The following is a 14,947-nucleotide window of genomic DNA, read 5'->3' on the forward strand; positions in this document are numbered from 1 at the left end:
ACTTGTTTACTACTTACCTCACCAGCCCTGTATACTGTCAATGTACCAGTATGTTCTGCAGTGGGAAACTCATGCATCCTTGTACTTTCTCTCTTATCTATGGACCACAAAACAAGGGCTTGGTGGTCATCACTAAATTTGACCCCTCTATGAGCCTTTAATACTTCTTCAGCGGTTGTTAGTTGAACATCCTTCTGCTTTCTTACTAAATCAAAAACAATAGCATTTGCTATATCCCATTCTGGCAGAAGGAGGACTCCTGATTGTCTAACTATTTGCCTTCCAGCTTCAGGAGTGAACTAGGCAAAATCACTCAAAAACTTTGATTTTACCTCTTCCTTGATAGCCGGGTCAGATTTATTTGGTTGCTCAGCCTTGATCTTCTCACAGGCTTTCTCAAAATTCTTTATATTTAATCTCCATAAAAACTGAGCAAAAGCCCTAGATCTTACAAAATTTTCATCATTAATAAATCTTTTAGAAGCCTGGGCAACAATTGGGTCAATTTCCTTACCTTGGTAATCAGCAATGGTCAGGTCCAAGGAAGGTGTAGGAGGTTCTTGTGGCTCTCCCATATCCAGGTGTGTAGAGGTGACAATCACATCCCCTTCTCCTCCCATTTGTCTAAGCTGTTCCTTTAGAGATGCTTCATCATCTATCTGGATTGGAGACTGGCTTGGGGAGTATTGTTCTTTTTGAGTAGAAGAAGACCCCTGCTCTAATTTTCGTCTTTTTGGAGAGCTGGCTGCAGATGGACTTCTTGACCTTGGCTCCTTATGAGGGGGTACTTGTTGCACACTTTGAACCATGACATAACCTGCCCTTTTCTGCAATGTATATTGGCCAGGAGTTACCACATTTCTACCACTCATTCTTCTTTGTATTTTTGCTGCCTTGTTTGGGTGTGTCTTAATAAATATATCTTTCTTTTCATTCATAGTCTGAATTATTATAGCAAAATTATTCATTAATGCCTGTATTTTATCTCCCCAGTATTTCTTATCTTTCAATGGGTCGTACTGGGGGTCAAAAGCATTAATGAATTCCAGGTTTTTACTGAAAACTATCCATTTCTCTTCCCTTAATTCTTGAACCTGCAATGTGAAAATATTTTTTATTATATCTTCCGGATAGTAAACCCGATGTACCATATGGGAAGCTCTCACCCTTTCTCTTAATAGATCATAGAATCCTTCAGGGTCAATGAATCTGGCGTGAGATTCTACCATGTTATATTTATTCAAAAACAAATTTAAATGCTTCCACCCCTTTTTAACAAAAACAAAATCATGCACTATAGTAACCATTGGAAAGAAAGTGCCCTTCTTGACCAATTCCCTCTCATCTATAGTACCTATCTGCCATAAGAGCTCGGCTATCCCTATCTTCAAAGGTACATGAAAAGGTAACACATGAGGTTTTCCTAAGAAACCATAAACTCTTATTACTGTTGAAACATTGTAGGGAATTATATCCCCCCAGTTGTGACTGACAAGTAGCCCTTTAGCATGGTCCTTAGGTCTGACCAATTCTAATAATGCTTGTGGGATTCTAGGGCTATCTCCTCTTAAAAGCAGTCTAAGCTTTGATGCAAAATACCTGTCAAATCTTACATAACTAGCATCAGTGGCCTCCGAAGTCATATCCACACTCCATAACTGCACTGGATTCCTTTCTCCATCCTTTGTGGTTTCTAATTCCATACCCTTGGAGAAGAAAGTATATCCTTTATACAAACATACATGCATCATCAATGAATACCAACAGAATGGTTTGTTTACTTTCCCTTTTGCTATTCCAACCAAACCGTTGTGAATCTCTTTTGCTAGGAAAGTGGCAAAATCCAGAATAGTACTCATTCCAAATTGAAGGGTTTGAGCAATCATAAGGACCACAGAACCTGGAATTTGATCACCCTCATCTATCCCCAAGATCTTGCAAAGAGAAAAATATAGTGCTTGAGCTCTCAGATTGAAATGTCTTCTTAACAATGGCTCTAGAGTACTGGCTGTGATCACAGGCAAATTACCAACCCTAGCAACATGCTCCTGTAGTGGCCCTGTTCGCAAGTACACTCATTGTGCATCATATCTAGCTTGCAGATCATCCAGATCAATGATTTCATGCACAGCGTGGTTAGGGTTTAGGTTGAAAACCTCACTAAACAGCTCAGGGCAAACCCTAAAAAGGTTGACCCCTGAATGATTTTTTACCCACCCTGTGATAGGATCATACCTCTTTGCTAGGTCCATCAATAAGTCACTATCAAAGAAGACACTGGGGACTACTAATTTTCCAATGTCAAATTCCCATACATTGCTCATAGGCGTGTCCAGTTTTCGCTCTGAAAACCATTTCTTAAACAACTCCAAACCTCCCATGGAAACCTAGGCATCCCTTATCCAATTAGCTTTGTCATAAAATCCTTCTGCCACAACCAATCTAGGGTTTTTTGGAATGAGTCCACTTCCCTTAGTTATTTCATGCACTGGTAAGGGGAATTGTTCGAGAAAATCATCATGCACTGAACGTTTTAGATAATCCTTTTGTCCAGTAAACTCTTTTCGGGGCGGCATTTTTAATGAAACTTTGGAAAATTCACAACAGCAAATGCTTCAAATTTTACTCAGAAAGTCACAGAGCACTTACCCGCCAGAAATCACACTTCTGCACTATATGATGTCTTCTGCAATTTTATTGGAGTATTAACCGAGAAATTCCATGCCTTAGCTCTGAAATCTTGAATGCCTTTTTCTTCTTGTGCTTTGGTGATTCATTAATGGTGAAATCGTGGGTTCTTTTTATGAATTAAAACCGCACGTACCAGGTCTCGATCACATTTACTCTCAGTAACCGTTGCCCGCAACTCGCACTCCAATTTGAATCCCATCCGTAGATTTTATTAGATCGTACGGTCCTGATTTAAAAATAACAAGCTTTACAGTCCTTTTTAGAAAAATGCTACGTGTCACCATTGCGCTTCCCCGTATTACTTAAAAACCTACATCTTCATAATGTGAGGATGCGCCAACCATCAATCAGGACAAGATCGATGATTGGAATAATCCATTTTGTACTCACGACCAGCAAGCTGTACTGACCAATAGGAAACTGCCATATTAGCTCATACTGTCTGACAACACTTCACGCCAGCAGATGCCGTATCTTCTTCTGAGCAAGCAAGTGTTTGACGTCATCACGGACACGCGTCACAAATGCGCTTCCCCGCATTACGTAAAAACCTGCATCTTTATTATGCGGGGATGCGCCAACCGTTGATCAAGACAGGATCAACGGTGATAAGACTTTCACCTTCATTAAGCAACAAAAAACCCTTTTGTGCATACCTAGCATTACACGTCATCAGTCGTTTGCAGTGTAGCATATTGAAATACAAAAATCTGACCCCACTTTGCCACGCGTCACCACTGCGCTTCCCCGCATTACTTAAAAACCTGCATCTTTATTATGCGGGGATGCACCAACCGTCGATCAAGACAAGATCGACGGTGATACTGCTTGGTAAGTAATCTTCATAGCTCTGCCAATGAATCCACCAATGATATCGCGGAAAAACAAAATGTGTGCAAAAGTACTTACAAAGCTGACATACAAGAGCTTTTGCGGCATACTGGATCTCATAAAACATCAGGGGCTACGTGTCACAAATGCGCTTCCCCGCATTGCTTAAAGACCTACAACTCTATAATGCGGGGATACGCTGACCCTTGATCTCTGATAGATCAAAGGTGACTGAACAACACTTCAACTTGGTGTCCTTTCAAACGGAAAATCTCAATTAGAGGTACATGAAAGGTTTACCCAGGGCATTTTGACGTAAATAAAACATTAGGATAACAAGTCCCGCCAAAAATTGAAGAAAATACCTTTTTCAAAAATTTGAAAACGAGGGCATCACAAAACAAAGACATAACTGACTTTTCACCCAAATATCAGAAATTTCTACGCTATGAAAAATCACACCAACATTTTCCATGAAAGAACAAAACATGTAGATGATCATTGTCATTGCATTCAGCAACTGGTTGAAGATGGAACAGTTCAGTAGCAGTATGTTCCAACAACAAATCAAACTGCAAACATTGTCACCAAGCCTCTAATTCTACATAAGTTTGCTATATTCAAGGAGCAAGTTGGTGTTGTCGATAGATTGACCATTAAGGAAGGGTATTAGAATGTTATTCAATTACTTTATATTCATGTATTCTTCTAAATTCTTTATAATGATCTATTTGATCAATTGTTAACCAACTACTTCTTTCTCAATAATATTCCCAAGACAAATTGTTGTGTTTAGTGTTCATTATTTTGTTTTTGTTGTTTACCTTCATTTCTGGTCAAAACATTAAAACCATTGATTTTAAAATGATTTTGAAATATTTTATGATACCCATATAAGGGGTTGTGGAAGTTTCCAATTTGTTCATGCTATCAATGTCATAATGTAAAAGGCTAATTCAGGCAAAAAAACTAAAATCAACTTTTGTAAGGTCAAGTTACCTGCCCTAAATTCCGCATATGAGTGTTCCCCTATGCCTACAGATGTAATCAAACTTCAGTTCCTGTGGTCAATGTTGAAGGTTGGGGAGAGGATACTACAACAATTTAATGTTCCCTTTCTAGACTTAATAATAAATAATAGTAATAATAAATTAAATATACCAAATAAATAAATAATAAAATACAGTATAATTACAAGTTATTTAAGTTTAATGAAACATTAAGATATAAGCAATGAAGAGTTAAGACTCTCTCAAAATAAGATATGAAGGGAAGAGAGTTCATTCAAAAGGCGGCATGGAGGAAGGAAGAAAGAGGGGAGCATAGAAATTAAAGAAGGATTAATAGAAGAAACAAGGAATGGGAAGAAAATATGAGAGGGACTCTTTAAAAGAGCAGCAATAATGAAGGGTTAAACTCCTTCCAAGGATTTTAATCATGACAGATTGTGACCATTTGAAAGGGTGGTAATTATGAAGGGTTGTGACTCTTAGAAAGGATAATTATGAAGGGTTGTGACTCTTAGAAGAGGGACTATTATGAACGATTGTAAGTCTTTCAAGGTGTAGAAGTGATTTAAGGGTTGTGGCTTTTCCAAAGGGTGGTATTTTGTGAAACATTGTGATCATTGTAAAGGGCAGCCATGATGAAGAGGTGTAACTATCTCCCACATTTGAAGATATAAAGGGGAAAAGGTTTCAATTGAGCACGACATCAATGGAGATAATTTAAGAATAATATATTATTGTCAACGGCAGAAAAGAGAAGTAGTGACTCAATTCTTATGAAAGGTGAAGACCTTTTCACCTATAAAGTAAGACTTATCAATCATCATCCTTCATCCATCAATCTATAATCCCTCGAGAGATCAAGCAAACAATCAAAAACAGAAAGATCCAACAAACAAACATAAAATCCACATCAATCGCCACTTTATCAAATCAACCTTCATTCAATCATCACCCGCCAATATATCAAACTAGCTAACATTATAGTGTCCCTCTTCAACCATCCAATCACAATTTCTTAATCATAACTCACCAATACCTTGAATCATCATATCAAAGGAATTAATTCAATCATTCAATAATAATCTGACACCAACAAAAGCAGTCATAAGTACAGCAAACAAACAGCAGAGGCATTCATCAATATAGCAAAGTGACCCATTTATAATTTCCTAATTGCTGTGGTATGAAAGTTCAAAGAATGGGCATGCATGTGCATATGTACATATGTATGTATGTGTGTATGTCCCTGATTATATGCACTTGATGAATACTTTAACCTAAATGTCTATGCATCTACCAATTTAAAATTTTACAATAATCAGTCATGTTGAGGAAGGGAAAGAGTGTAAGAAGGGAGATCATTGGAAGATTCCCACTAGATGTGGTTCCTCATAAAGATGGTTACAGACCACAAAGGCACCTCATGATGATGGTTAAGGAATACATGAAGCCAAGGTCCTGCCTTAGGCCTAAGGTTGAGGGTCAAGGAAGCCCTATTCCAGCTCCCTACAAGCCATTGATCAATTGTTGAAGTGAGTCAATCATAAGAAGCAAGAGGTTGACATTGGGGAGGACATCGTAATGCCCTCACTAGGTATGCCAACTCGTGATGATGGTTAAGGACCACATGAAGCCACAAAGGATAAGCAACTTCTATTAAGCCTAGCATAGAGGGTATTTATGACATCTCATCCTATCTCCCAACATAACCCTCATTATGATCCCATGTAATCATTAAGATTTGTTGTGTTATATATATCCTAACCCTATAATTGGATTTTTTTCATGAGTTATATATACATTATTATCTAATCTAGTTGCAAGTTTCCCAAAAAGGTTTATCCTGTTTTATTTTTGAAAGAGGGGATTATACCTCTAGATACATTTTTCTATTTGCTTCATTTGGATTTGTGAACTTAAGGTGAAGTATAAGGTGGTCCAAGAAGGAGACATTACAAGTGGTATCAAACCACTGCTCCTGCCAACCTACAAGGTAAAGATAAACTAACAGATCTAACAATGTGTATTGTATGTATACTTTGAGTATGCTCTAAATCTTCGTATACTCGTGTATACTTTGTGTTTTGATTGTGTATGTGTTAAGCTTAGGAACTAGAGTATTGTAAATGCAATTATCAGAACCTTTAACATCAAAGCAGAAGAAAAACCAGACACAGATTTAACCTGGGAAACCCCTCCCACTTGAGTGAAAAACCAAGTCACACCTGAAACGTAGAATCAAGGGGAATCAATTTGGAGAATATTATATTTTCTCAGAGGCAGCAACGATAAGTGGTGACTCAATTCTTATGAAGGTGGTGACCCTTTCGGCAATAAAGTATAAAGAAGATTTCATTCCAAGCATTCAAGGACTTATCAATCATCATCCTCCATTCATCAATCTTTAATCCTTAAAAATCAAGCAAACAATCAAAAACAGGAAGATCAAGCAAACAATCATCCAATCCACATCAGTTGTCACTCCACATAGGGATCAAGAAGACACGTCATTCAGCAATCAAGCATTCACTGTATCAAGTCAACCTTCATTCAATCATCATCCATCAATACATCAAGCTAGCTAACATTATAGCATCACTCTCAATCATCTAATCCTGACTACTTGATCATAACTCCCAATACCTTGAATCATCAGATCAAAGGAAATCATTCAATCAATCAATCATTCAACAACAATCGAACACCAGCAAACGCAGTCATATGTAAAGCAGAACAAACAGAAGAGGCATTTATAAATATTGCAGAGTGACCCATTTATAATATCTTAATTCTCGTGGTGTGAAAGAATAGATATGCATGTATATACATACATATGTATGCGTACATATGTGTTGATGTTTGGTAGCTTCAGTCAGATAAAACTATGGCTATATATAATTATCGATGAGATATAATTACATATGAGATGTAAGTTTATTATATGAGAGAAATTAATGTAATAATATATATAACTATGATTATATTTTTCTATTATATTAATTATCAAATTAATGAATAGACATGTCCCTAATGGGACAGGTATCTTCTTATCCTTTTCTCGTTATAAATCATGAGGTCTCTGTCATTTGGAAAACACATACCATAAACAGGCAGTGCTATTACATCTGCAGCGATCCTCAGAACCTCGACATGGTATCAGAGCCAAATGCAAATGTAAGAAAATCAGAGACAATGATAATGTATAATACATAGACTTGTTTGTGGAAAAATCAATAAGATACATTTTGATCTGTGACAGAACATCGCATCAGCAATACAGAGATTTCAGAGCTGGATGGATATAAACAGAATGCTAAAGCAATATCTTTATTGGTTTCAATTGATAACATTAACACTGACAGGTGCATCTTCTCAGTGGTTTGTGGTTTCCTAAGATACTGAGTGGAGATTAGCAATCAGAAAAGTAGTTGGCTATGTGTGATAAAGCCAGCACTTCGGACGCTGAGCATTATGGATGTTTCTTAAGATCTAAAAATCAATTCGGACTCTTATAGCTTTGAGACATGCAAATAAAGGTATGTGGTTCTATTTTTTGAGGCATGCATTCTACGGTATGGATTAAGGGATCTGAACAAAGCTAATAATATTGAAATCACAGACATTGCTGGAGTTCCAACTCACATACAAGAAATGCAAGTTTAGTGCAGGTCTGGCCTTATAGTATGTTTATGCATCTCTTCAATCAGTGATCATTGAGTTTGCTGCACACATTGAGTTTCGGTCCGAGTTAGAGTTCGCAAGGGGATATGCCAAGCAGTGGAGTGATTTCTATATAACAGTAAAGATGTGGAAACCAAGGAAGATGTAGTTGGCTGTTACTGAAGACTTAACAATTAGTATTCTACAATACTCGGAAAACTATATATAATACAACTACCTCACATCGAAGAAGCAGTAAAAGATGATACGGAGACTGCGTCCCATATACAAACTGTGAGAATGGCGTGGACAAACATAAGCGGATAGAGGAAAAATATGATAAGAATATCCTTGCAAGCGAGCAATGAAGCAAAAGCCGAGAGTCAATAAGTCTATGCACGCAAGAGTTAAGTATTTCAGAGACGTAACCAACAGCCATAAGGAGGAAAAATCGCTATATTGTTATCCTGTAGGATAAAATCACTGAAGCTATATGCTTTGCCTTAGATAATTTTCAGGACCATGAAAAGTGTCAACGAGAGTTAAACAAGTTGACGAAAGGCATTGAGAAGAAATTCCGTAATGGCATAACAATATTGCACTATGTAGTAGATCAATCGCACATCAAGGAACACGGCATGTATGTTGCCGAGTGTTTGCAGAATAATTTTAAAGATGGAGAGCCGTTATTTTTTCCGACCCGCCAAGTAAAGGAAAATAAGGTCGAACACATTAAAATTGTGGACCGCCAATATATGCATATTAGCACCGTCACAATTAAGACCCTCTTTAAACTTTGAATTATATGATAAAGGTAGAATAAGGAAGCCAAACAACCAAAATCATATCCATTGTGGCAAATATGTGGGGAACCTTGGAAACGGCACAAGTCTTGCATTGGAATATGGTCAACTAGGAATTGACTCGGCCTAACAGCCACCAGGTTTGCAATAACAAAAGATAATATCAATTAAATTAAAGTTTGCAACAAAGGCAAATGACATAGAGAATTCCATTTCAATGAATCAGTTGGCATGTCTATTAAAAATGAGCACTAACGATGATCAAAACCTCCTAAAGAAGCAGATTATAAATGTTATTAAGAAAAGTGTGTTTCATATTTGAGTCATGATTATAATAAGAAGTGCAATTAATAAAAGTCAAAAAAAAATTGACAATAGTTTGAAAAGATACATCTCTCTGCAAACATATAAATTGAGAAGTGGTGAGACATAATGGGAAAAATAGGTGTGAGCATATTGAGTACTAGAAGAATGTGCAAGGAAGTACAATGAGCAATAAATGAATGGATGTATTAAATGAGATAATTATTTTTTTGAATATTATATTTATAGTTAATCTCTTATTTTTAATTCAATACATACTATATGAGTTATTTGCCTTGATCTTTTCCTCTAAGATTGTCATTAAAGGAAAAATGATTGATATCAAATTCAGAGGGAGTCTGAAACTTTGTTAAAGGCGAGTTTGGATAAGATGCTTAGAAGACTGATGTTCAGAGAGAGTGACACATTCCTCTGAAGGAGCAGATAGAGGATATGATTCAGTCAACCTTCGGTTATCTCAATCATATTGATTAAGGAGTAAACCATGTTGATATGGATTCTCCAGTGATCAATAAATTATAGCAATCAAGAGGATTGTGATTCATGAATATACCTCGTGACTATGTGATTTTAATAGGGCCTACCCTTGTGTACATCATGAGGAAGTGACGACTTCTAAATGATGTCACTTGTATTTGCAGAAATTAGTGAAAGGTGACGATCTTACAATAACTTATATTTTCTATGATAATGGATATCTTACGATATCTATGCAAATCATGATATATTATACTTTGCATGGTGAATGTTTATATGGTAAGCATTATGAGAATGCGTGTGCACATACCTTATAAACATTTTTTGAGTACATCGTGAATGTTATGCAAATTGATGTTCTAGAAGGCAATCATAGAGTACATGGTGAATATCATACGACTCGATGTTCTAAAGGACATTACTCACAGTACTCAGTCAATATCTTGCATCTCATTCTGGAGGCCATTACTCAATGAGTATTTGGTGAATATCATATGTTGATATTGTGGAGACCAATACTCAAATGTGATATCAAAATGGTGAATATCATATGTTGATGTTTTGCAGAACATTACCTTATTGAGTACATGGTGAAAATCAAAGTATCTAATAAATATCATATGTTGATATTCTAAAGGCCAATGCTCATGATATCAAAATAGTGAAAATCTTCTGATCAAAGATTTCCTTAATGTGTCATTCCTAAAAGATTGCCAATGGTGTAATATCTATCTTTTGTTTATCCTCCCTAGCTAAGAGGGAGTGTTGATATTTGGTAGCTTCAATCAGATAAAACTATGGCTATATATAATTGTATGTGTGATATAATTGCATATGAGATATAAGTTTATCATATGCGAGAAATTTATATATATATATATATATATATATATATATAACTGTGATTATATTTTTTCATTATATTAATGATCAAATTAACGAATAGACATGTCCCATGAAGGGACAAGTCACTTCTTATCCTTTTGTGATTATAAATAAGAGGTCACTGCCATTTGGAAAACACATACCATAAACAGGCAGTGCCATCACATTTGCAGCAATCCTCAAAACCTCAACAATATGTTTATACCTGATTATATGCAACTGACAGATACTTGAATCTAAATATATATGCATCCATCAATATGGGATTTTGCAACAATTGATCATGTTAAGGAAGGAAAGGAGTGCAGGAAGGGAGATCGGTGAAAGATATACCTGATTATATGCAACTGACAAATACTTGAAACTAAATATCTATGCATCCATCATATGGGATTTCACAATAATTGATCATTTTAAGGCAGGAAAGGAGTGGCAGGGAGGGAGATCAGTGAAAGATATACCTGATTTTATGCAACTGACAAATACTTGAATCTAAATATCTATGCATCCATCATATTGGATTTCACAATAATCGATCATTTTGAGGAACAAAATGAGTGCAGTGAAGGAGATTGGTGAAAGATTCCCGCTAGGTATGCTGCCTTGTAAAGGTGGTTAAGGACTACATGGGCGCCTCATGATGATGGTTAAAAATCACGAGGCCAACGAGGATAAAATCCTGCCTTAAGCATAGGGTTGAGGGTCAAGGACACGTTATTGCAGCTCCCCTACTAGCCCCAAATTGATCAATTATTGAAGTGAGTCAAACATAGAGGTGAGAGCTTGGCATGAGAGAGGAGGATGGCCTGAAGCCCTCACTAGGTCTGCTACCTCATGATGATAATTAAGGACCACATGAAGCAACAGAGAATAAGATCTTGCTGCTGGGCCTGGGGTAGAGGACATTTGGAACACCTCATCACACCTACCAACATAACCCTTGTTATGATCCCATACATTATAATCTAATCTGGTTGCAGGTTTCCAAAACCCAAAACAGGATCATCTATCATATTTTTGAGAGAGAGGATTATACCTCTAACTATATTTTGCTATTTCCTTCATTGATATTCAAGCTTTTTCAGACAAAGTGTAATGGGGTCGAAGAAGCGGGCATTACAGACAAGCATTGGTTGCTGGGCAGTATCGATATTGTGTCTCCTTTCTTAAAGTTCTTGTGCTTGTTAGTTGCCACTGGTCTCAGGTGGCAGAGGGTTGACTTTTGAATCTTTGATTTGTGGACATAATGTTTGCTATCCTTTAATTTTGTCTGATGGTTATTTTGACCATTTTTCCTGACAGCAGCAATTTCTCAACGCAGGCCCAGCTAGAACCCTCACTAAATTACCAATAAAATAATTACATATACAATTTACCACCAGTGGTTAAGAAAGATTTATCCTACACATTCTAAAGATCAAAACATATTGATTGACTGTGAAATTGTACATTACATGAACATAAAATTACAAAAGATATGTATCACACAGTTGCTTCTGGATTTGATTGTGTGTATTGTTTTGCTTCAATACTTTGAATCACACTCTATAATCTATCATCGGGATATGAGAGAGTGCAAGGACATGTAAAACTATAAGTTGACCATTTGCAATGTGTTATACATATTGCAATAAAACACAGAATGGCCAAAGACATCCTGTTTCTGTTTACACAGTTGTAAAGTATAAAGGAAGGACAGATCGCTCACAGACAAAGAGCAACCTTATAGCAATAAAAATAAAAATTGGATCAACTAAATGTCTTACTTAATTACAAATTTAGCACATTTATCTGTATATCGTAATTGGATGATGTACGCTTTCAGGCTATGATCTAATGCTCACATAGTATAATTATGATAGTGATAACTCAGGTTCAAAATCCAACCGCTGTCCCTCATGAATATAATGCAGTCAGGTAGATGCTACTGGCTTCTAGGCTAAAGAGGAATGTGATACTAACAGATAGATTGACAGTGCCAATACAGACAGATATGGCTGGCGTTTGGGCTTAGAAAAGAATCAATTAGTTCGCATAAACAGCATCATCGTATCACGACTATTTACAAACCTCTGAAAGCAACCTATATATATAATCAAGAGCACAAATCCAAACCTGTGTCTAATCTCAATTTTCAATTAAATGCAGAAACTTGGTAGTAAGCAAGCAAGTGATGCAATTCAATTCTCATATTATGTGTCTTGATGATCTACAAAACTTTGGCTATTTGATTAAAATATCATATATTGCGAGAAAAGAAATACCTAGCTTGTCCAGAAGAGGTACAATAGTGTCCCGGAAAACCGCTATTCTCTGCTTAGTTGAAGAAGTATAAACCTCCTGGCTTGCAGCCTGCAAAACCTCCATGCTGCTTGACTACTCTTCTCTCCCTCAAAGATAAGCGCATCGATCTGCCTAAAACAATGCACTCATCACTCAGATTGCCTGTTGATTCAGATGTTTTACACCAACAAAGACATTTAAAAACTGTTGAAAGAGAAAACTGTTCTGCTGACTTTTACATTGAAGATTGAATCCTGTGAAATACTGCCGAGGATTATTTTCAGCTTACCTTTATCAAAATGAAGATTTTAGGTGCGTTTTATTTTAAATCTTAAATTGCGTATACTTCAGATCGGAGAGGAAAATGTGACAGATGAGAAGATTTCTTCTTTTTACAATATCAGATGTCTAGATGTCTACAAAATGTGTGTAATGTTTTAATACATGGTAGAGAATTGTTCGTATCAGGCTTTGAGGTTTTAGGGCTAGCCCAGAACAATTGTATGAAATGAGATAACCTAATTGTTCAAAAGATCTTATATCGTCTCCATGCCGTGGTTTTACGAAATTCTTCATTTATGCTGAGACGGGCCCCTTGAAATTTCTAGTATTGCCCATTAAGTGAAATGATTTTTTAATTTAAATTATCTTCGTGAGATTAAATAGCGTATGGGATTCCATAGTTTATCTCATTTTCATGAGATTAAATAGCCTATGCGATAAGTTTATTCCACAATAATCAGGATCTGATTTTCATGATATTAAATAGGATATGGGATTAATTTTGTTCGTGTCAAATAGTTTTTTTTTTTTTTAAATGAATTTAATTCTTATTAAAATTGAAAAATCTATTGTTCTTGTATGTTTAGCACGTGTTCTTAATGAGGACTCATTTTGTGTTTCTTACATCTCATAGTAATAAGATGCAAATTGAAGTGAAATGGTTGAACCTAATCAAACAAATTGTAAGCATAATATGCAAATTAAAAGATGAAGCCTTCCAAATTCATTGAATATTCAAGGGTTACAATATTTGTGATAAATTTTTACAATTTTATATTCAACTTCTATAAAGAACTATGACCAATTTATATTGATTCGTTAAGCTTTACTAATATCATATTGAGCCTTTTGCTCACATTCTAACAAAGCTACAGTATATTTTAAAGTTCAAATGGATTTCGCAAAAGAAAATATAAATTAATCAATAATTGTAAAATGAACTAAGCAATTTTTCTTGATGAATTATATTTTGTATGATTTTTTTTTAAGTCTTCCTTAATTCTTATCTTATTTGCTTGAAGCTTTCTTTATGTTGTACATACTAGACAATGTATGCAAAAAGAAAAAAGGCTTATCTCACCCAACCAAAGCACAAAATTTAGTATATGCCTACCTCATAGGAAAGTTGAATTGTTTAAAAGTGTCAACCCTATAAAGGATTACTAATATAGGTACAAGTGGCAACAATAGGGTTCTACTTATATACATGGTTTTCTATGGCTTCCAAGTGCACCAAACATGGACATGATCAATTGGGACAACCAATGTGAATTAGATTAAAAAAAGAAATTCACATTTCCATGATGAGTTATTACACTTGCATTATTGGGTTGAACTTTTATTTGTTAGATCTTAACTGTCATATTTGATAATGTTTAGAGCACTTAAAATTGCAGCATTTGAGATTTTTTTATGGAGAGTTGGATCAAAAAAAATTCAATCAAATCTGCAAGCTTATTCTTCATCAAATTTATACCACATTTTTTGTAGGTTTATAATAAATATATGGATTTTGATTTCTACTATTTGATAACACATTTTTTTTAGATTTTTATGACAAATTATTACTTTTCCTTCACAATAATGAATGTTATTTTTTTTTCCATTTATCACAAGAATGAATGTCATTTTGTTGTGGTAACATTACAATAAATACATGAGATTTTATTATTTCTTAACTCTCTTTTCATATTTATATAG

At 35.5% G+C, this 14,947-nt stretch overlaps 1 protein-coding gene across 4 annotated transcripts in view; it reads right to left on the minus strand.

Moving 5' to 3' along the window:
• The window catches only part of ILA (putative protein kinase regulator ILITHYIA), a 265,229-nt gene extending 251,759 nt beyond the window's left edge, over positions 1-13,470 (minus strand). For 2 of the 4 annotated variants that reach the window (XM_089791540.1, XM_089791536.1), the window contains exons 1-2: positions 13,254-13,470; positions 12,946-13,096 (exon numbers count right to left, since the gene is read on the minus strand). In XM_089791540.1, coding sequence (XP_089647666.1) covers positions 12,946-13,048 — 103 coding nt within the window. In that variant the 5' untranslated portion in view covers positions 13,049-13,096; positions 13,254-13,470. Of the gene's footprint in view, positions 1-12,945; positions 13,127-13,253 lie in introns of all 4 variants that reach the window. The other 2 variants (XM_089791539.1, XM_089791537.1) reach the window with 2 other exon arrangements.
• Positions 13,471-14,947: the final 1,477 nt, after the last annotated feature.

Source organism: Cupressus sempervirens, chromosome 7 (assembly GCF_028749045.1).
Source record: "Cupressus sempervirens isolate cs-2001-9-10 chromosome 7, ASM2874904v1, whole genome shotgun sequence".
Classification (NCBI taxonomy): Eukaryota; Viridiplantae; Streptophyta; class Pinopsida; order Cupressales; family Cupressaceae; genus Cupressus; species Cupressus sempervirens.